Source organism: Nylanderia fulva, unplaced genomic scaffold (assembly GCF_048542155.1).
Source record: "Nylanderia fulva isolate GAGA-0341 unplaced genomic scaffold, ASM4854215v1 Scaffold7, whole genome shotgun sequence".
Lineage (NCBI taxonomy): Eukaryota > Metazoa > Arthropoda > Insecta > Hymenoptera > Formicidae > Nylanderia > Nylanderia fulva.
Window position 1 is genome coordinate 3,725,830 of NW_028190807.1, and position 25,265 is coordinate 3,751,094.

At 35.3% G+C, this 25,265-nt stretch overlaps 1 protein-coding gene across 2 annotated transcripts; it reads left to right on the plus strand.

Annotated features, from left to right (window-relative positions):
• Positions 1–456: 456 nt before the first annotated feature.
• On the plus strand, positions 457–25,124 carry LOC114941223 (uncharacterized). 2 transcript variants are annotated; one of them, XM_029316126.2, is made up of 5 exons: positions 457–520; positions 1,719–3,310; positions 18,920–19,153; positions 22,483–22,548; positions 24,714–25,124. In XM_029316126.2, the coding sequence occupies exons 2-5, from the start codon at positions 1,754–1,756 to the stop codon at positions 24,885–24,887; spliced, it is 2,031 nt and encodes a 676-aa protein (XP_029171959.2). In that variant the 5' UTR covers positions 457–520; positions 1,719–1,753; the 3' UTR covers positions 24,888–25,124. The 2 variants fall into 2 exon arrangements, with proteins under 2 accessions (XP_029171959.2, XP_029171960.2); XM_029316127.2 differs by lacking the exon at positions 457–520 and having other exon boundaries at positions 527–3,310.
• The last annotated feature ends 141 nt before the right edge of the window (positions 25,125–25,265 follow it).

Consider the following 25,265-nt stretch of genomic DNA (forward strand, 5'->3'; position numbering starts at 1 on the left):
CGGCGTGTCTACGTGAAAGGTAGATATGGTGAACGGTAAAGAGTCAGGTATTTAAATAAGGAACCAATGGATGAGGGAGGAAGAGAGGTCGATCCCGGGTGGCTCGGTAGAGGACGCCACGTCCACCACTTGGCTGGACAAGTATCTGTCTGGTGACTACAGGTCGAAAGAACCCGTTCTCGTCCTTCTAAGGGGTTTCGCCTTTCTCCCTCTCTCTCTCTCTCTCCTCTTCTCTTTCCACCACCACGTTGCACCTTCTTCTTCCCCATTGTAGACGGCCCGACGATTTCCCACTCCCCCTTTCGCTTTGGTCCCGGGGCCTGACTTCAGTCCCCACCCGGGCCGCGAAACTGCATGAGTGAATGTCAGCGGCACTCAGTACAGTTACTGACGTTTCGTGTTGTGAACGATCACCCGTTGATCGTCGTCGTCGTCATCGTCGTAGTCGTAGTCGTCGTCGTCGTCATCGACTGAGTCGAGTGCAATTTTACTATGCGCTCTTGATACACATACGCGTTCCGTAAGTGGTGTATTATCCTACCTCGTAGTCCCCCAGAACAGGTCTCTCTCTCTCTCTCTTTCTCTCTTCCTCTCTTCATGCCACGCATTATTTTCTTTTTTTCTTTTTTGCGTGCCAGTCCCGTACGTTCCACCGATCTCTCTCTCTTTCGCGCGCTCGCCAGGTAGTCCGCGATCTCGCACGGCTACAGGTGCGCGTAAGGTGCTAACGTTTTCTCGACGAACCGCGGGGCCTTCCACATTCTTCGGCCGATCGACCTGATTCGAACGGCGGCGCAATTCGTCAAACTCCCCCGTCGCGGTCGTTCTTGCGAATCGATCGATCTGGAGCGCGATCGACCGAATCGATTGCCAGAATTTGGACACTTTCGCGGAGTGATTGGTGTTTGTCTATACATCGCGCGATAGTAGAATTTGTATGTGCAATCTCAACTGTGAATTTTTATATATATAATTAATTCCATTTAATAATATACATTCTTTTATATTTGTAACAACTTGTGCAATATGGACCGTCGAATTCGGATAATAAAATAATGGTAATAGCACCGATACTCTAAAGATCGTGGAAACCTCACTTAACGTGTCAAATTGTCATCTGTAAAATTGATTCCAAGTCAGTTGATTTTAAAGCTCACTTTGCGCGAGATTGATATTTCGAAAAAAGGTGTCTAAGAGGATAAATGGTGATATATGAATTTTGTTGTTAAATTGGCGCGATATTAAAGAAACAATATTAGTTCAATGTTTCAGTGTACAATACTGCGAGGGTAACGAATTGTCGATGCGAATGTGTCGATGAAAAGCGGTATGTTGCAACGGCACTCGACTTTGATCGAGTGTTATTTTGCTCCAAATTGTAATTGTTCAGATCGAACGATCTACGTCGCATTTACGATGAATTAATATCCCGGCAAATCGCGATCAACGTTCGCTCCAACACGTGGCCGTTTCAAAAAATAGCTTCATTAATGTTCTTTAATGTTTCTCATTACAAGATAATTAGATGTATTTTGTTGGATAAACTCGAGGAAACGACGTAGTTAGTCTTTAATATAAACACGAATTAATTTAAAGAAGAAACTGCGGAAAAGAAAAAGGAGAAAAAGGAAGGAGAGAACAAACTTGTATAAGAAAGAGAGAGAGAGAGAGAGAGAGAGAGGGGCATTAATCCTTGACTTTCCAAATTCCTTCTCAAGGTGAAGCCTATCGAGCGGTGATTTTGTATGCACGTATGGATGAGATCGTGACGATGACCGTACCTCCGCCACTACCAGCCAAGACTCAGGTCCGAGATGCGAACCAGGCCGCTCGGCAGACTGTGTCAATCCGGACCGTTTCTCCTTCCGTCTCGCCGTCCCTCGCCACCGGACCCGGAGCAACGGTATTCGTCGGAGTTAGCGCACCTACCGTCGATACCGCGACAATCTGCAGGGGAAGAATCCCGGAAGTACAATCGGCGAACGGCGGTTACGAGGAACGGAGTGACGTCGTCGAGTCCTCGCGACAGCAACGGTGGCAACAGTCGCAGCAGCATCAGCAACAACAGGCCGCGCACATAGTCAAGATCAAGATCAATCCGGATGGCGACAAGAAGAACAGCAGGGTGATCTCGACGGTCAGATTGACCCTGGAGCCCGAGAACAATCGGGATCGCGAGGAGATCGAGAACGAGGCCTTTACCACGGGCAGACGTTGCGGTGACGGTGCGGTGGTAGTGAGTGCGACGAATCTGTTGAACGAGCGACACTGTGCGAGTGCCGGTGCCGGTGAGGGCTGTGTGAGGATCAGTGTCTTCAGCGGTGACCCGGCGTCCGACAATCAGGAGCGCAACGGCGACAACGAAGACAACCGAGACATGGTGCACCGCGGTACCACGGATACACTGAACTCGACCACCCTGGGCGGTCGTACCAACGCCTGTTTCTATTACAACACCTACCAGAGTCCGTTAAGCGGCATGGTAATGTCGAGCGGTCAATGTTCGCCTAGCGATACCTTAGACAGCGGTACGTGCAGCGACCTTGACGGCACGCCGCCGCCGTTGCCGAAGAAGAAGAACGCCAGCACGGTTATATTATCTAGCAGCACGCATAATCGAACCAGCAGCCTGACCAGTAGCGGCGCCGAGGTCGACAGTGACGACAACGAGAGCAACATCAGCTGCGACTCCTTGAACGGCAGAGATGCGAATGAGTATCAAGTACGCGAGATACCGAAGGACGAAGCGAAGATGGACGCCGTCGAGAAGTTGATCGCGCTTTCCTCGACTAATGGCAGCGACGATCGCATCGAGGAATCGGGTAACGTTCATCAGCAGATCTCGAGGATGACGTCGTCGAGCAGCGTCTCGTCGTCGCCATCCGGCACTTCGTCCTTGTCGAAAGCGTCCTCGACGCCGCGGATAAGGAGTCCCGAGCCGGCGATCGAGCAGAACGGCAAATCGACATCGTCGCCGGTCGTCAAAGAGTGCACGTACGAGGAGAGGAAGCAGCTGGAACAGGAGAGGACAGAGCAGGAGCAGTGCGTTGACGTCACTCAGAATCGGTCGACTGGTCACAAGTACCTGTACGAGGATGACAGGTATTATAATTTCCACGTGAACGAGCTGCGCGATAATAATAATAAGAACTCGAACGGCGAGCACGACGTCGCTGAGAATGACGAGAGTTTTGCCGGCTACAAAATTCACGATAAGGAAGCCATACGAAGTGCCAAAGGGACCGTGCGTGGTGTCAAGAATAGGGTACGAGCGGGCATCGCAACGTTCTTGCAGTCACCCACCTCCAAGGTTTGTTTCAAATTCATTCAATTTTTAGTATATTATGTGTGTGTGTGTGTGTGTGAGAGAGAGAGAGAGAGAGAGAGAGAGAGAGAGAGAGAGAGAGAGAGAGAGAAAGATCTAATGTCAAAAAGCACAAAGTGAATTTATAATAAAATAACATTTATAAAATGACATTTCAATTTTTCTTACATTTCTTTTACTACGACAAAACATTTCTAAAATATTCTTTTACAATAAGAAGCTAAATTATTTTTTGACATTTACAAGGGAAAGAACTAAAAAGCATTGTGCAAATCTCACATAATAATCGATAAAAATTATCTTAAACAATATTGTATTACAAAATAATATTTCATGATAAATATATATACAATTTATACTTTATGCGAATAAGAATTAAAAAGAAATATAAAATGTCGTGCAGTATAGATTAAATTCCTCTCATACGTTGCGGCTTCTCGCATTTTAAATATCGATTAATCGACACTGCGAAGGAAGGTTGAACCTCTGTAAACGATGGGTCGACTTGTTATGCAGATCAGGTACTGGTACCGCGAGTACCTGAGGTGCTTATTGACAAGCTTGAAATGGATATCGATGCAAAAGCCCGGATTCTATGCTGAAATCCGTGCATCGAGCTAGATGCACTTAATTCACATAGTCTACAGGTCAACGCAAAGCGTTAGATTTTACAGTTAGATAGCCGTCCTCTATCGCTCGCCACTTTGGATCATCATCAGATGGCATCAATTGGTAACTCGTGTGTTCTAATACTCAAATTTGCACTCCACTTTCAAAAAATGCAATAAACCATACGTTTTTGATAATAATGGATAAACGTTAGATGTACGATTTATATATTATATTACTAATTTATAAAATAATTTTTTTATAATGAGAAATAGGTTTTTTTTTTTAATATAATTGTTACGTAAAGATGCAAAGTTGTACAAAACATGATGTGTTAATGATTTAAAAAAAAAATTAATTAATTAAATTTTATTAAATAATACTTCATGATTTTTATGACTCGTCTGAAATAACTTAAAGGAATTTCTGGGAATCTCTCTCTCTTTTATACTTTTCCTATAAAATATTACATGAGAAGTAACGTCAATAGGCAGAGGATCGATTCCTCGACGCATTCAAGCAGCAGAAGGGCTGTTATGTGGCGAGTCACCGTGAATGATAATCTCTTCGCAGCATCCTTTGACAAATATTTACTATCGTCTTCTCATTGAACGCGTTCATTTGTCGCGTTAATCAGCTTACTTGCACACCAACCTGCTTTATTATCTTCTGTCTATCGTTTCGATAATGCATTTCGCATTAAATTCGTCTCGGTTTTGCGGCGAGGAGAGATCTTTGCTATTAAGATCTCATCAAATTCGAGGCGATCGGCGTTAATATATGCATATATACTACGTACAGACGCATCTCTTTATTGCGAGATTTCCGGTGTTGCTATGCGAACGTCGTCGTGCGTACACGACGTTCGTACACCGTCGATGCGGAACGGATCGACATAACGGTAGATTCGATAAAACGATATTGCAGCAACGTGCCGAGAGAGAGAGATGCAACGTACCGAGTGAGATACATACGTATATGTACATCAGCAAGACACAGGTCCTCGTGTGTTCCACGTCTTGGTGCTTCTCTTTGTTATCGAGCACCCGCGTTGCCTATCCATCCCGTTCGCGAGCGGCCTATTTCGCAAAATTACAGAGAGACCGAGGATACCTCGCCTGCACGCAAATGCTTGCTGGCAACGGCTGAGAAGTAATCCCGTACTTCCTCGCGGCTAAATCTGCCTCCATGGCACGCCTCGATTGCGCTTTTCACGTGCAATGCGCCGCAAATGCGCGATTATCTCTCCGTTTCCCTCTCTCGCTCCTAAAAAATCGACACTCGCGATGCAAATGATGACAATTTAATGAGATACTTATATCTCATTTTCCGGTAATTACTGAAAATTAATGATACCGCTGGAAAAATACTTTTTTCTCTTTTGCCAAAAAGCGGTTTTTAAAAGTATCATTCGAAACAATAACATTTTTAATATTTTTCATAACAAATCGATACTCGCGAGATGCAAATGATGACAATTTAATATCAGATACTTATATCTCATCTTCTGGTAATTACTGATAATTAATGATACCGTTGGAAAAATCCTTTTTCTCTTGCAAAATCGATTTATAAAAGTATCTCATTTGAACCAATAATATTTTTAATTGCTCTTGTAAAAAATCAACTCGCGATGCAAATGATAATAGTTTAATGAGATACTTGTATCTCATCTTCTGGCAATTACTGAAAATTAATGATGCTGCTAGGGAAATCCTGTTTTTTTTGCAAAATAGATTTTTAAAAGTATTATATCCGAAACAATAATATTTTTAATACATCTAATAAAGGTTCTTGAGATCAGTTATAATTTATTTTAAGTAAAAATATATATATCGACAAGTAATAAGCATTTGGAATTTATTTATTAAGTAATTAAACGTATAATCAATTACACAATAGTCAATCGTTAATACGGTTTATATAATACGATACAATCTTTGAAAAAGAATAACACTTGCACTTTTGGCATGTCTACTTTAAGCTCGAATGACGACTTGATAGATTGTCGTGAAATACCGCTGTACATATGTACATGTATATAGAATTTTTTTAAGGGTTTTGATTAACCGCATGCTCGGCTGACCGCAATTTACGATATCAAAAATCTTGTATGATTTTGCGCCACTGACCGGTATGCAAGGAACTTGATTTCACATAAAAAAAAATTAAGTAAGTGTACCGACAGAGACTATACGACCTGAAATCATAAATATCGCTTCAGGTAAACCACCGTGCGGTATGTCCTACATACATCGATTCTCGCTTCCTCATTGCACATCGAAGCACGCAGATTTATCTCGTACTTGATGCATTTTACCGATACTACCGATATCATAAAAAAAAAAAAAAATGCACAAACATGTTTTATTTTTTGTTAAGTTAGGTCAACTTTGACTCTCACATGTAGACATTTTAATTAAAATAACGGAAAAGTAATTAAAATATCTCTAAGTATATAAAATTGTTTATTATTTATATTATATTGGTATATATATTGCAATATTATTTATACACAAAGCTGATTTTTGTGTGGCTTAATTACTTCCATAAAACATGTCGCACGGAAAATATTTAATATGAGGCAATTATTGCTCTCGCAGAGATATTGTGCAAATTTGACTTGCGAAAGATATGTTTATAGTAGATTTGCTTTGCGACAATCTCCTTTTATTGCTTAATATTCTGTACATAATAAGAGTTCTTGTGGTTTAGGCAAATATTCGAAAGTGCAATTGTCAGAATGTAATGCGAAATTATTTTCGAGTCTGAGAATAATTTCATTTGTTTGGACTTTAATGATCTTGACATCTTGCGAATATTGCAATTTCTATATGCCGATCATATTTTCACGATAAATAAATATGATATTATTATTATGAAATTTAGTCGGTTTCAAAGCGAAACGTGCAATAGGATATGACGCATCTGCTTCCGTGTAATTAGTACATAGCGAGGTATAACTTTAATCTGTCCCTCTCTCTCTCTCTCTCTCCCAAGTATACCAAAGTGACTGACATAACGAAACTCGTGTCTAATTCCGCCGTGGTAACTTCTCAGAACGAAACTTGTATAGAGAGAGAGTAGAGCTATATATCTTAGCATGTTGGTTAGATTTCGTATGTTGAATTAAACTTAAGAAAAAAATTGTGTAAATGTTTACACATTTTACGTAATAAAAATGTCTACACATTTTACATAATATATATATATATATATATATATATATATATATATTAACATAGCGATAAACACACATTTTATTTAAGCCAAATAAATAAAAATCGTCGAATATATTGTGATTATTAAAAAAGACTTATATATTAAAATTAGATATTTATATGTTGCAATGCAACGTTAAATATTTTTTTCTCACATTAAACGACATTTTACTTTCTCGGAACGATATAAACAATTAATATGAAATATAAACGAAAATAAACTGTGCACGCCAAATTGTATAAAGATAATTTATATATAAAAACTTGCGCGGAAGCGTTTACATTTCTCATACAGCGTTTCGACGAGTGATTATATACTATATGCGGAGTAGAGTATACGCAATTAAAATGTTACACATTTAATAGCCAGATAATTTGTTTAGTAGAGGTGTATGCTCCGAGTAGGGTTCCGTAATACGGCGAGCAGCTGGTTTTAATGCCGCTGTATTTCATTAAAGTATTTTCATAGAGAAAGAGCCTTAAGAGAGAGATCTGTGTTGCTTACGGCGCTGTGCAATAATTATGTTCAAATCTGAGAATATTATTTTCGCAGGAACTGCAAGAAAATCGCGGTGATAACTCTAATTGGCAATTTCTCAAGTATAAGTAAAAACAGATTAAAGTTACAGATTTTGATAAGCGCGACTGTGTATATCGAAATCAGTTGAATTATTTATATCGCGATCAACTATCGTTAATAAGAAAAAAAACTTTCTTTTTTTATTAAATGAGAAACCTAGTCATTATTCTTTTCTATTTTGCAATTGTACTTATTTTATCAATAGATTACATAATTATATGTTTTGTTACGTATAAAGAAAGGCGTACATTGAAAGCATTCAACCACAATAATATAGAACGTTCGATTTTCTCAAAAATATATACTTTCTCATCAATGAAAGTGGAGCAGTAGATGTAATTAACAGTGATTCGTACAAGAGAAAAAAAGAATAATTACAAAAACGTATTAAACTACTGATTTATTGCTTTTTCAACGATTCAGCTCACATCAAACTTTGTGTTGGCCGAGATGTTACACATCGTGATATATTCAACTTATCGACTATATCTTGTTCCGACCGACCACGTAATTTCATCGCGCTACGTGTTTCATGCGCGAGGTGCCCAAGTCCACGCATGCAAATCGCAAATTAAGTACCATTACTCTTGCTCGTAGTATAAATTTTCATGAAGCCGATTCACACGTGCATACATGCAACCCAGTTCGCGTATCCCGGCGACCGATTGAATGAAGAAGGTAAAATGACCGATTATAAACGTGTCGCGTACAGATATACGACCTACTTTATCGTCTTTCCTTTTTTCGTGAGCCAACTTTCTTTCTTTACGAAAATATTTATTTATGCAGGGAACGTCATATCGGAGGCGCTTCAGCTATATATTTCTGGATACAATAACTAATATCGATCCAATTACTCGACATATATATATATATATATATATATATATATATATATATATGTATGTATATAACGTTATTTGAATTGTATTGTCTATAGGGATTGAATAAATTTCCACGGCACGATACGTCGATTAAATTGATAGATTTCAAATTAAATATGTAATATTCAAAAAACGACCAATACACTGGAAAATAATTCTTTTATTAGAATAAAAATATCATGACGTTTCGACCTGTGGTTAGGTCAAATGAAATAATCTTTGAGATGACATTTAGGTCATTTTCAAATGAAATAATCTTTAAGATGACATAAACGAAAAGTTTTTGTTACTGACGAGACGTCTTTTAAGACACAAGGTTTAATTTTATATATTTTTATATTTGTGATATGTTATAAGTTTTTCTCATTGCTGTACTTATTATGTCATCTCAAAGATTATTTCATTTGAAAATGACCACAGGTCGAAACGTCATGATATTTTTATTTTAATAAAGAAATTATTGTCCAGTATCGGTCATTTTTTGAATATTACATACTTAATTTGGTTAATTTTATACTGGCGAATTGATTTCTCACACCAAAATCAATTAAGACATTTTATTTAACCAATTTGATAGATTTCATTTGACATGTCATGTAGAGATTGAAATGTCGCAGGTCACATCTTGCTGATAATAGCCTTTCGACATCCGGCATTAATCATTTTTTTTTTATGCAAATATACTTTCTCAGCGCATTCTTTAGCATTCGAAAAATGTCCAATGGACCCGTAAATGACTGATGCAAGTACGCCTGAATTACTAATATCACGCATTAGCCTTGCTAACGAAGCGACGCCGATGACATCGACATATCAACGGCCTACTTCCGTTTTTACGGATGCGTTCTGCCTGCGTGCTATTCCGCGTATTCTAGAGAGAGATGGATTCGTCGAGGAGGTCTCTAAACCGCTGTGGCAGGTAGCGAGAGGTCGGCTTCATGAATTTCCCGGTTGAAGAAAACGCGGTAGGCATGTCCACGAGACAAATCGGGTGGGAAAAGAGAAAGCGGGTCAAAGAGGCCACCGTGGCGACAGCAGCAACGGCACCGAGAAGTTTTAGCTTCCTCTTGGATTCGGCGAAGCATCTTGTTTTTTTTTCTCCTCTCTTTCGCTCTTTTCTCGCTCGAGTTTTATAAGTTTTCTATATTCCCTTTATGTCTGTCATATTCTTTCACGTGTACTCGTTTTCTCGTACATAATTTAAGATATTCATCAAAAGTTGCCCCCGATCAATACCTTTACCAAAAAACTTGAACGCAGCGTGATCTCGTTCTCTCTTTCAATTTTGTTTTCCAATTAATTAATTATATAGAACATGTGATATTGGCGTAAAATAGTTTGTGTCAACGAAGCAATGCGGATATTAAATTTACGAATAAGTTTATTAAGTAAATATTTGCATATACACGACTAATTTCACACGTAATAATTTTATTTTGACATATCATGCAACATAATATTTGCTGAAATTATTAATCATGATTTTGAGATTTTATATTTCACGAGAGAGATATTACTGATATAATTGACTATCATATTATCAAATATGTATGCAAAGTACTTCATAAATACGTACATTACAGTTAATTAACTGTTTTGGAAAGCTGATCAAACGAATAGAATTAACTGTACACATTTGCAAAGAAATATGTGACATATATCTATTATTAATATAACTATATGTTTGTGTAGTATACTTGATTTCTGATTCTGAAGTGAAATGATGAAGACACATAGGCGCGTTTGCAAATCTCGTTCAGCCTATCGACAGTAACGATAACCGTAATCATATCCGTCAATAACGACTAGTAGTTTGTATCGTAGTCTCTATAAAAATAACAATTTCTATCCCTCGAGAGTAATCCAGAACAGAAGGATTGTAATCTCATCAACCATCTGACTCGAATTACTTCGACTAATTTACTTCGTGCAGTTTGCGTGAGAAACAGTAACGAAACGTTCTTTAGCCGCAGATCGATGCATCGAAATTTAAAATTGATGCACCGTTATTAAATGATGGAAAAGTACAGGTGTGCATTTAAATACATATAATGTGGCCGTACTCGTGACACGAGTAACCTAAAATTTAGGGAATTTCCATCCGTACACAAAACCGGTTCATCGGATTTATATATAACGGAAACCTTCGTATTATTTCAAGAGCTATAACGGGAAACTATATTATTACTATATGTTACTTGAATTTAGGTGAACGTCATACTTTTTATTTTCCTGCAATGTGAAACGTCATCAAAACAATGTATTAATTTATATACACATTATTGTGAGTACATATACATGTGTGAGTAAATGGTGTATAAATATTATCACGCAAAAGAATGCATCCTTTTTCTCTGCATTTAAGGAAATTTCTAAAGTCGTACAAAAGGCGCGATCCATTTCCCATTTGCCTCCCGTGATACCGCAACTTTCGAATACCACGCGAATACAGATTCCACGTTTAATTAACTAAAAGTCTCTCTCGAGAGCGCAATCCGTGCGTAACTTTTGCTGGCAACATCTACAGATACCATATAATTAGCTGGACTCTTCTAAAGAAGAAGACCGTAAGTAAAGTATGTTTATTCCTGTACCAAGATCGTCTCATAACTTGAGTATCGGAAAAAATTCTCCGAGAATTTTGTCTTTGATTACTTTAATTAACACTTTTTTTGCAATGTTGACACTGTTTTGCGGTATTCATGGTGAGAACGCGTCGACGCAATAATGATGCTCCTTTCTAGCCGTGAGATCATTGACATTTCTGCGGCAAACTCGCGGTCGCAATCAGGCATAAATAATGGAATGTTGTACTTATGAAAGTGCACTTTCTTCTCTTCGGATTCGCACTTCGTTCCAACGGACACGCGGTATATACCCAATGTTTGCGAAATGATTATTGCCTTTCGATACGTGTGTTTTATTATCGGGGATGAGCAAGAGCTGCTTTTCTCATCGTTGATTTCATAATGACGTGCGTTGTTTAATGTTGCATAATTAAGCTTCGCTATATGTATTCTGAAATAGAAGCGTAGGAACTGAGAAATCCCGTTTCCATAATGGATAGCTGGAAAACAGGAAGTTTATGTATGTACATCGTATGCGAGATGTAGAATTTCTGATTATAAAATATTATGATTAATGCATTTGTCATTGTACGTATCATATTTCAAAAAATTGTAGTTTTTGCATAATAAAAAAAGAACTGGTTTTACGATAACATGTTATTTTATCATACCATAACATGTTTTCAATTTTATCGATTCAAAAATTATTAAAGAGCGCATTATTATAAAACTCGTTCCATAATTGATCGGATAGAATTTCTCTGAGAAGTATAATTAATTGAGAACAAAGGTTAAATTACACGTACATAAATTAAACGTTATCATCATTTGATAAGATTTATAATAGGATTTATAATAATACATAAAACTAAGGAGTACGAGAAATCGATCCGGAAATTAATGCGGAGATTTCTATATTGAACACATAATGATCAGAGAGTGAAAGCTTTCGGTTTCAATTTCAACGAAATTAAATTGATGTCAGATTGGTACAATCATCGTTCAAATTCGCGGATGTGAATGTCGATTAAGGGAAAAGGAATATATATATATATATATAATTATATTCTCTATTCTCTCTATATATGTAATTTGATCACTGAAAACAAGAACGTAATAAATGTGGGATAAAATTCAATGTAATTAATTTTTAATCCTAAAATAACTGTTAATTGCATGAATTTAAATTTATTATTTGTAAATCATAGCTTTCTTCGGAGAAAATGCAGCAAGTTAAACGTAAATTAAAATTGTCAAGAGAGAAAACATCCGTTGTGCGAAAGGATACAACGATAACAAATATATGTATATAGCGCGTTTAAGAGGAAAGAAATTCTTTTCAAGGCACAGAAAAAGTATTCTCACAATATTTCGTATTCAGATAAAAGAGAGAGATAAAGCGCGTTCACTCTGAAAAAAATTCTTACGCGATTGTCTACTAAAATGTTTACTTTCTGTATGTATAATTGCCTAACATTTTAATTATAAATGAGATGAGAAATGTATATGAATGTAACGATGAGTCACCTTCGGGCGAATATCAAATATGACATTTCGCATATACAATTTTGGGAATAGTTCAGAGATTTAAAGATGCATTTCGTACCTCCGTTTGGTCAATCTGCGACCACAGTCGATTTAATGATCGATAGGAACATGTGACGATTCTCCCATGCAAAACCGCATGTAACCTTGCATCTTGCAGATTCGCGGTTGACATTTCGCTCAATGACGTAGGTTCAAACCCCGAAGAGCGCGAGGCAAGAGACAAATTGCGTGCCGACGATACAGAATCTACAAATTGCGACTTCGAGAGAGTTCGACCGGATGTGATTCTCGAACGAGAGACTCGTCGATCACGCGTTGCGGGAAATGCACGTGAAATTACGTCACGCTCGCGCGTTCGTAGACCTTAAAGAAGGGAATTCAGCTCAGAATGCATTCATCGGACGGCGATGGCGACGCATTTGCATCGATTATCCCGACAAAGGTCAGATCTCGCCTGACATCATACGCGATGTGCATAGCAACGTAAATACATATACATACACGCGGCGAAGAAATCGTTCTTTCTTCGGCGCTTGTGTCATGCATCGCGAAGCGGGAAACGCGCGGAATCGCGAGTGACGTCTCGCATCCTTCTGGTCTCAAGGAGGACGACGGATTTCTTTCTTCATCCACACCGGTCACGTGCGCCATACATTCTGCCGGCCCGTGCCGCGTGACTTTTATTATTATTATCCACGCGAAACTCGTCATTACGTAATCGAAGGCGCTCATATATATACGTATGTGAAGTAAAAACTAGATGGGAAAGATAAAAGACCTGTCTAAAGTTATACGGGTACGTTTAAACTCGCATCCTTAGATGCGTGTGTGCTAATTCATGCGTAAAAGTGTTTATCCTTCGCCGGCGAAATCGCGGCTCCAAAAGACCCCCGCGGCGATTCGCTTAGACCTATAGGCGAATAGTCGCAGGTGTACACACGCTTTCACCTTTTCGCGCATTTGCCTTCAATTGTCTGGTCAATATGCTACGCGCCGTCGCCGATCGCGATGTCTCCGGCGTCTTGCAGATATGGCAATTGTCTTGTGCAATCGCGATCCCGCACGTGAGAACCTGAAGAGATCTGCCGCAATCGCACCGTCATCGATTTACATCGCCGTTTACTCTGCTCTTTGCCATCCCTTTCCCTCTTTTTTCCTCCTTATATCGTTTTCTCTTCGATTCTAATTCCGCTTGAACCTCGTTCTCGTTCAGGAACTCATTGTGAAAGTCCGTATGGTTCATGACATTGTCATTACAGAAATAACGAAAGAACGTACCGCGACTTCCATTACGCCTCCTACTCTTTAGAAACTGAATTGTATTAACCAGCTACCGTCGATTGTGCCGCAATCGTTAGCCATTCACTCTCATCATTATGCCATTAAGCGCTAGGTCGTCAAGACAGATATGCCAAGATGTAGATTAGAATGATCGACGATTCAATTTACCGATACGAGAGATTTCTGACAATTATCTGATGCTTGATGGAAGTTGAGAATAAATAGATGAGGAGAAAATAAACATTATCTACATCATGGATTTCACGTTGTTGGAAACTTAGTTAACTTCATTTTATACGCTTCTTCAATCACCCTTTACAAAGGATATTTCTTGCCCTCGTGATACAAGTTGCTATGCGTCAACGAGCAAAGTTCTTTTTCATTCTTCGAGTAAATGTGCATTTCTAGAATATTGCCCAGGAAAATCCTAACGCACCAAATTCCGGTCAGTGGGCGACCTGACTATCTCTCGTAACATTATCCCAGTTACGGAAAAATCGTCTTCGGTGTTTCGATTTGTCTGTATTACCAGCTAGAGTCCATTCACAATTAATCACGTACGGTTAGGTGCAGCTTTCATTAAGCGCTCGTAAAATTATCTTGCCTTTGAGAATATACATATATCACTATAGTTAAGCTGCGTATCGTAGTGCTGTGCAATTGAAACTCATTATACTGTCTGAGTTGTGTACAATGTTATAAGGATTTACGTTTAATTAGTCATGATAATTATATGTATAATTCCGGAATATTATCATTTTCTAAGAGCTAATTGCAAATGAAGATTGTTCCTTTCTACATAATTAAATAGATATTAAAAATTTGCAAACTAAAATAAAAAATTACAAAGAGGAAAAGAAAGTTTACAGAATTTTTAATAATGAAACTAAAAAAACCAACAGTTTCTTAGAATTTGAACTATGATTTTAAAGAAATATAAAACACATATCTATATTTAATTATACATGATTTATTACACGATTTCTTTCACTATCACTAATATTTAAAAATGCTCTTTTAAGACTTCTTAGGTCCAGTACTATTAATTTTTTCGAACATAATTTCTTTTCTTTCATACTTTTTACGCGTTCTAATATATCTACTATACAATGCGGTTTCATACAAGCTTTTATACTTTTTTATCATAGCTCTATTGTTCCAAAAGATTTCTATTGGATTGTATAAGATCTACGTGGAGTGTAGGATATAATATCGGTATAAGACCGTCGCGACGCAAAAAAAAAATATTCACCTCGAATGACCCGCACCAGTCTCACACACGTCCCATTAAGAGAAGGCTACATACATGATCGATAAATAACTTTCTTGCCAACTCTTCCTTCTCATCGATCATACTAAAAAAAACGTGCATTCTTGATTATCATGTTTGAGATGAAAAATTGTACTTGTTATAAATGGCGACTAAGCATTTATAACAACATTATAATTTTTGACGTAGAAAAGTATTATTAACAATCATTTTATATTAATCAGCGTTTTGTGTATACTTTGGTATAATGCCAAGAAAAGGAAATAATACAGACTCGATCTTGGGACTAGTATTAATATCAACGTAATGTGGTTCGCTAAGACAAAGAATATTTTCACTAGAATTTTTTAGTTAAATAAACTTTTATCAGGCAGCGATAAATACTAATTAGAGTTTTAATTTAACAAATAATAATAATACACGGCTCTTATTATAAATAACAAAATGGAAAGATATAATTCGCTGTGAGAGCCTGTAGTGGATGTACTTGCACGAAATTTACTTAGCCGTTTGCTAAGACTAAATGAGGAACAATCTCTAATTTTTGAGATATGAATTCCTCGATTTCCCTTTATCCCCTTATAGTGATGTAGACGAGAAAAATATGTCGGTCCAAAAAAGTCAGATGAATCGGGAATCGAACCTGAGGCCTTTCGTTCGCCGGACGACTGTTCTTCCAACTTTCAATTTAATATTCAGGATACATGGGACGCAAAAAGTTCGTTCATCGCCTTATATCTCATGCAAAGCTTTCTGTTAGGCCATCTGGTTCGCGTGTACGTGGTTCCGCTGTATTAACTCTGCCTTCCTCAAGACGGCGTTGTAATTATGATCGAAGGCAATTACTATACGTGTCATTTGCGTAGGGTAACGGGTAGGAGCAAGTAGGTTAGCAAAAAGTTCGTAATAACTAGCCGAGATCTTACCACGCATACCTTCACAATGATAGCATGCTTTTATAGTGCAGATCATGCACCTGGTACAACAAGTCTGGTTTCCCCGTTGAAGTGCCTACGTTCATTAGCAGTCGAACGAGCACGTGGTGATCCATAATGCTAATCGGACGTGATCATTGTGCGAAATGACCATATCGGGGAGCAGAAATTTCATCGAACTCGAAGCGAACGTAACGAATATTAGAACGTTATTGAATTTTGCGACAACGTTTTAATATTTTCATGCGAGATAGAATTTCATTTCGTCAACTTGAAAATTCAATTTTAATGAAACTTTTCTTTCGTATATATGTATCTATGAAGAATACTCTAGTAAATGTAAAAATAATTTGAATTGTATTGTGTCAAAGGACGTTTTTAATTAATATTTTTTGCAATGCATATGACATTTATCACACGCTCTCCATTAAGCTCGATAAATGGCAATCTGGGATTTTTACGAGAGCAATGGCATTAATAAAGAGACGGTTTTTACACAATAAAATGTTTTTCCCGCTTGATATATTCACACGAATTAAGGTAAAAGAAAACATAAAAAGCTTACATTGAAACTTTTCAAAATACAGTATTCACATGAATTTTTCAAACCTAATAAATTTATAGAATAATAATAATGTAAAAAGTTCTTTATAGATTAAAAATTATATTGAAATATTATGCGAATACTGAATTCTCCTGCGCGCGGTGAAAGCTAATTTAACATAATCATTTCCCTTTCCTTTTTCTGATTCGTCTGCCACTTACCACCATCTTCTCCTTATTCTTCCCCGTCTTTCTTGAGAGAACTGCCTAAACGACATTACGTAATTCAGCTGGAAAGTATATTAGGCATTACGAGAAGCAGGCAATTTAGAATGCAGCTAGATTACTACGGAGATATCATCTGAAGAGAAAGAAATATATCTCTCACAAATTTACAGATTGCATCCGTTTCCAATATCTGCAATCCATTAAAACTTACGACGCAGTATTATAACAAATTGTGACGTTTTCAAGGATGAAGATTCAGTCGAAATGTAGCTTTTATGAGTAAAAAGGCATTTTCTTTCTCCAATGTGTATAATAATAATATAAATATTTAATTGTACAAAATATAATTAATATAATAAAAATTATATTTGTGTTATAAATAGTAGACAGCAATGTAAAATAATTTCTTTTTCCATAAGCTATCAGATATGTGTAATATCTTGATGCATATAACGCAATAGTTATATACGTGCCAATGAAATCGATTGTGTTAAAGGAACAAGTGCCCAATGCACGCATTGTTAAACAAAAACCGAAGTTCAAACGGCGATTGCGATTGAATCGTTGAACCATAAAGAGCTATTCTCTTCCGTGTGAGAATTGTTGTCCATCCATGTCTATCTAAAAATCGATCGCCAATAAAGGAGAGAAAATACATCATACATCGTGTTTTTATCGTTAGTTTTTGAATTTTATTAATACACTAATACATTATTATTTTTTACTTATGATATTGCCATATTAATTATTTATAAAAAACTATTAATCAACTATTTATTATATGTATATACTACCATATTTTTTGCCTAATAGCAAGCTTAAAAAAAGAGAAAAAGAGAAAGTGTATATATATATATATATATATATATATATATATATATACTTTCTTTCTTTTTTTTTTAAACTTGTTAGTCATAAAATATGATGGTATTATAGAAATAGTATTATTTATGAAAAAAAAATTATAGACAACGTAAATAAAAAAAATAATCTGTACAAATTTTTTTTAAATAGTAAATATATCGGAATTATAATTCTTCAACACCCGCAAAATAATGTCACATTCGAGGCACATTCGATTGACGTGCTCCGATTCTAGATTCTACATATTGCGCATTATAATTGTTGATTATCCGGTAATGTTGTCTCAAAATAACTAGGGGGCAGAACGTTCAATATTTAATAGTATGACATATGTCAAAATGATATGTCAAACTGTGTGTATACAATTAGAAGATAATTGATTGATATATTAATTAAATAACATATTTCTAATTATAAGTAGCAATATTTTTAATTAAATAATAAATATACTTTTACGTCGTTGATTAGCAAAATTTATAATATTTATAATAATTGACATTATTTTTATTTCTTTATTTTAACATATTATACGATGTATTGTGTATCTATTTTTGACATACATACGTCAAACTATTCCTAAACAACAGTCATGATATGCGCATATATACGTAGTTGGAACACGTGGACCAAATATGTTTCGACATTTCGTGAAAGTTCGTGTGTTAAGGCAGTTCTATTATTGTCGAAATATGTATAAAATAAAGATTAACATAACAAAACTTCTGCGATACAGTTAGATCAAGTAATACTACGTATTTATGACAGACTCAGTTACCTCTAAGAAACCGATAGGATAACATCAGTGCTCTGTTGTCTCGTAAATACGATTAATAACTGTTATTGATTAATAACGATTAATAATGATTGATGATTTTATATCGAACAAAATATATTGATACAAAATGAAATATGTACGTATGCCACTGTGCAAGTGATCGTGAGAATAATCATCTCAATATTTTACTATCGTAAATCTCAATGCAATTTGTAATCTGTTAAAACTTGAAATTTACACCGCGGGTTTTGTTGCTTAATCCTTAATGACCTATTATATTCTGTTTCAGGCTTATGTAGAAAGAGAAAAAGGCAAAGTGGTGCTCTACATGACATCGTTAGGCATAGTTAGAGAGACCTTTACCAATTGTATGAAGATGAAACAAATTTTATGGACAAACATGGTCAAGTATGACGAAGCGGATTTATTCCGCGACACGGAATTGCAGACCGAACTCAGGGAACGAATCGATTTGGAAGTCTTAATATTACCGCAACTTTTCGTCGATGGTCAGCATATCGGGGTATGTATGCATTTTTCAGTGTAATATGTTGGATTGCAAAAAATAGAGGAAAATATATTAATGAAATAAATTTTAAAGAAATGACAGATAAAATAGTAAATTTTAATAAAAATATTTGTTATAAAATAAAAATAACAGCGCTATTTACTAGTTAAACATGTTAATGCGTTGTGTGAAGTAGAAATTAAATATGAGAAAATATGCCACGACCTTGCTAAATAATATAATAAAACTCATAAAACGCTGCATAAAGTTAAAAGTATGCAGATTTGTACCCTTGGAAATACACTGCTCTTTTAAAAATATTTTTCTTAAAAGTACTTTTATCTTTATAAGCTATTATTATATAAAATATTAATGCATAATATATTTAATTTATTATTCCTAAAAGATGTGACGTAGGTATAACAAATTATATACAATATATGTGATGTATTTTATGTTGTTACTTTAAAATATCTATTTTTGACATAAACGCTTTATGCTTTACGTTAGATAATAAAACGTGAGCAGCTGGCGTTGAATGTTCTGTCATCTGCGTTTGACGTTTGTCAACTTAGTTATTTAGTTCCTACTGGCGATATCGATATCTTTCTCTCTTCTTGAGAGAGATAGAATAACTTCTAATAAGAAAACTTATAGAATGCGCGTAGCATTCAAATTACGAGTACTCCATGATCCTTTCGAAGTCATCCTCTTATGCCTTGTGAAGAATTTATACATACAAGGCCGATGACGCATTATGCAATCGGCGATATTCAACATCGAGAAAGTTGAGAGATGGATAACGTGAAATGTCAAAGATAACTGTCGACTGATGAGCGAAATTTGAATGAATTTACGAATGAAAATTTGAGATTGAAGATTGTGCTTGATTTATATAGACGATATAAACAGATATGAGTCAATGAAAGAAAATTACACATATATTCTTAAATATTTTAAATAATAGAATTTTTGCACTTAATTAATTCAAATGCAACAAATAACTATTACATGAATAATACAATAAATAAGAATAAATTTTAATTGTGAAATTTTTTATTTTAATCAAACTATATTGTATCTTTGGATTTTATTTACGTGTTTGTATATGGTAACAGAATATCATGACAAAGATGACAAAGTACCGTGTTTCAGCATGCAATGCTCAGGTATAAAGAGTCATCTTTCACAAATTCTCTTACGTTGTATCTGCTATAAGATTATAAAAGAAAATTATATTAAGTCAGAAATAACAATAAAAAATTGTTTAACATCTAAAATAATTTAGAAAATACAATATATTAAAAATTAAATTTCTGAGATGTTTATATATTAATATAAACCGATGAAAAAAAAAACACATCTTTATTTCAATCAGCCATTTTAAAGACAAACTCGTATAACCAGATCACAATTTCCGCGCTGTCAATTTGTCCAATTAGATAGACTGAGTCGTAATAAAGATTACTTAATCGACAGAATGAGATAGTAGAAATTAGTGGTAAGGAACGATTATTATCGTAGTGAGATCACTTAAATGTTACGGTACTTGGGAATGACCGTAATAAACCTACGAATGTTCCCATTGTGTACAGTTCGTAATTGCTCTCATTCACGACGGAAGTAATACAAGTTTGTATCATCATATATGCGACGATTTACCTTATGAGATATATGTCTTCGTAAAATAGCGTGTCGCTTTTATTGCAATGTAAAGGTCTTCGTAATCATAAGCTTCAAAGTTTATGTTTACGCACTTTTCTCAAGTGATGAAGTTAGCGATATACTTTGATCATATTATGAGAATTATATAGCATATGTATACACGATGCAGTTATTAATTACACATGTTTCCAATATAATATCAGGTTATACCTTATATAATACAATAAATTTTTTATAGAATACAGTCTGTTTTTTTAAGATAAAAAGTTATTAAAATTGAAAATTGTTTAATATGAAATTAAATAGATAATTTTTAAATGTATAGCTTATATATGATTATTTAAATATATAATTATATTATTATAATCGCTTTTAACCTTTTCACACCAATAAAAAATATATTCATATATATAATTTTTTAATCGCATATATGAACTTTTAATAAGTTTCCAATTTAATTTTTCTCGGAAAGTTTTTTCTGAAATTTAATAGCAATAAGATATCTTTTCAATAAAAATGCATTGGGTAAATAGCATACCTTTGGCTTTAATTTAAATAGTCAATTATATCTGCAATTTGATCTTTTCGTCTACGTCGCGGTGTCCGTTTCTCAAGACTTATTTCCAGCAAACCGATAGTTGGAAAGAACAGATATATGCGTGAGTGAAATGTCAAGCTGATTTGATCCAAGGCCGTTGGAGAGAACGCGAGGTGAGATTGCCTGCGTTACACCGCCTTAAGGTGGCTGATGTCTAACATACAAGTGTACACAGATAAAGCTAGCCCAACTGCATTCCAATCTGCCAACGTCATGCAATTATCTCGTACAAAATAGTCGAGATCGATACCAAAAATCATCGAAAAATGTCTGCGTTTCTTCCCGTTACTACTTTTTTTTTTTTAATTGATTTGTACAACTTCAATGCTTTCACTCTTATTCACTCTTCACACATTTGACAGCTCGCATCGTCTTTGGTGAAAGGAATACACCGTCGTAACCATGTATAATCGCAATAAAGCCTGTATTACGTTATATCAGATACGAGATTATAAGACGTGCTCGGACGAACCTTCGGAATGTCGCATTATTTTACTCGTTTGCGTTCGCAAACACGTAATGTTTACCACAATCTTGAAAATTTTGCAACAGGTATTATGGTATAGTACGTAAGTTATATTTAGTCAATTATTTGTTATAATTCGAAAGACTTTTTTGAAATATAAAACGGAGCGAAATTTCCTTCTTCGAATAAATCAGAGGCGCGTTAAACCTGCAAAATACATATCTCGTGTCTTATTAAGAGAGTCTCATTAACATTAGCATAAAAATGCATGATAATACAACCATTACGATGGATATATACATAAGCTGCGCTATGCACGATATACGCAAAGAAAAGCGGGAAATGTGATAAAATGTTTTCGTGCAACCGTACTTTTCTCGTCGAGAAAATTACGTCGTCGTCTTGCAAGACGCGTTTGGAGATTTTCTTTTATTTTGACAGAAACTTTTTAACACGTGAGACATATCGGGAAAGTTCTGTTTACGGTATAGCATATACATAGCAACAGATGACATGATCTAGGCGGAAAGAAAGCGTTCGAATAACTCGAACGGTTTAAATACCATGTTATTAAATGTCTGCGTTTCACAAATTTTTATTTTTTGCTTGTTACAGGGTGTCGACACCGTCGAACGGCTTAACGAGTCGGGAGAGCTACGCCGCATTCTGGAACCTTACCAGGTGAATTGATTTTACCAGGCATCGTAGAGCCTCGATATATATTATATATATATATATCCTTTTCGCTCCAGACTATATCTGAACACAGATGCGCCATTCGTTGGAGCGTGGAATTAATAATTTGTCACTGGAATTTTTCGATTAACGCGTTACGTTTATAATGTATTAAACTCATTATTATATTAAACAATACGCAAATGCGCGAGAACAAATAGCTACGGTCGCACAACTAATTTTAATAATTATCAGTCGTGACATATCAATTAATATAAACTCGTGTAACGTTTCATAAGTTGACATAACCGATTAAACCTTTTAAAGTTGAAAAGCTACGCATAATTTCCGTCTCTATTTTAAATTCAAATCATGTGTGTTTAACATTTAATTTCTAACGCTAAGTACCAGTCGATGTTATCGCAATTTTTAATTATATACACTCACAACAACAATTTTATTCAGACATAAATTAATTATCATCAGTTTTTACAGTTTTAAAAATATATAACATTTTATAATTTTTAAAAAGAATTTATGTAACAAGAAGTTTTGATATCTACGCTTGTTACGTTCCTTGTTTAGAACAGGAATAAAAAAAAATCGGTATTTTATCTAAATTTATGCGCGTTGTCATTAAGAATAACGTCACGATTCGAATAATTCGCATAATTGCTTTGTACGGTCGCATTCATTATACGCAAAATCAGCCCATCTAAAGTAGACAGAACAGTAGACCGTGATGAAAAGTCTACACACAACAAGCAGTTGTGAACGCAAGGTTGCACGGTCCTTTCACTTTTATCTGTAACCCTCTCTCTCTCCAATTGCCGTCTCCTTTTCCATCGAGATCATAAATTTCGATGTCGTGCAATTCAGGTTTACCTTGCTGCAACTAAAGGTCGTTTACATATATACTGCCATTGTTATTTTTGTCGCATGCCAACGGTGTTGTTATACATATAAATTCCTCCAACCGATCTCCTACGAGATGTACGTAGCGATTCTATTCCATTTTTCACATAAATTAATTAGTTTCTTCATAAATATAATGATAAAATCATTTAAAATTAATACATAGATACATACAGAAGATTATTTCTAAATAATTCACCAAGTATTAACAATGTAATATAGTTTTCTAATTTCTACTGAAATCATCAAACAAGTGAAAGGATTTATGATACATTTGATTGACTTATATAGTTCATTAATGCCTTTCATTTCGTTTATTTCCATATACGATAATTGTGTGTGTGGCATTATGTAAATTTAAATAAAATCCACAATAATGTTTATTTGATATTTTCGTGAATATCTAGATAGTAATTACACTCGGACTTGTTGTATACTCTGCAAAATCGATTTATAGTTTAAGTACATTAAACTCACGATCAGTAGCAAGTCAAAGTGAAAGTGAAAACTAGTTTCGCAACGTCAAGACTCGATAGAAAATTTGTTGGAACATCATTGTCACGCAGAATTTATCTAATTATTCATTTTTAAGAATCATTCTGTTAAGTATGTTATTGTATATTAACAAGTTATCAGTATATTTGAAAATTTTAAAGAAATCAAAAAAGCTAACGCATAAATCAATGAATAAAAAGAAAAATCTTTTACATTTACTTTACTCATTATGTCATTTATTATAATTATGTGTCTAAAGTTACAATTTAATACAAAAGTAATTAAAAACATTTAAACACAGTTATTATCATTTTAATTCTCGATGCTTGAAAGTTTGATCTTTTTAATGCAGCGTGAACAAAATTCAGATTAACTGAGGACAGTTTCAATTAAACCATTTTGCACACAAAGCTCTAAGTAACTTTCAATTTATGTGACAGATCATTAAAAGTCAATCCAATTTGCAATTATGAGAAAATATGATTAAATTTGCTTTTAATTGAATCAAATTACAGTCGTCATTTCATGGATATTTTTTATAGGATACAGACAGATATGAATATACAGAGATAATAATTCTCTCTCTATTATGCTTACTCTATAGCATATGACAAATTTGCTGCAAAATGACAGAAACCACTACGCGTTGATTTAGTGGAAATTAGTACGCGAACCTTGTTTAACTGTCACAAGAAACGATTAATTATTGTGAATTTTCCAACGCATTTAATTAAATATTGCAAAACATTTGTGCGTTTCAGTGTAAGGATGCATGCGCTGTTTGTACCTACTGCGGCGGATTCCAGAGACTACTATGTCCAATCTGTCACGGTAGCAAGAGATCAGTACATCGCAACGAGTTCACAGTAGAATTTGTCGCTCTAAAGTGCGCCAAATGCGACGTCTTTGGTATGATACGCTGCCCGCATTGTTGAGGAAATTCCACGACGGAGTCCACATACACATCTGCTCAAATCACACATTTCTCTCTTTCTCTTAATCTATGATCATCTATTAACTTACATCTCTGTTATTTAAGATGCTACGAATTTTATTGCTATGCCTTAAGTAAAGACATACACGAAACGCCTACAGACACTAACTAATTGCGTAGCTACGCTGTCGCATGTTGTAAAATATCGGTTAATAAAACTTTGTGTAAAGTTTTGTAATTTTGTGCATTTTATTTAGACTTTTCTCCTAAAACCCAAAAGTTGCCTCTCAATTTTTTATCATTCAACGGTCCATCCAAATTCACTAGCAATGCTCTTTCGCCGTCGAACGTAATATGAAATATATAGCGAATATCAAAT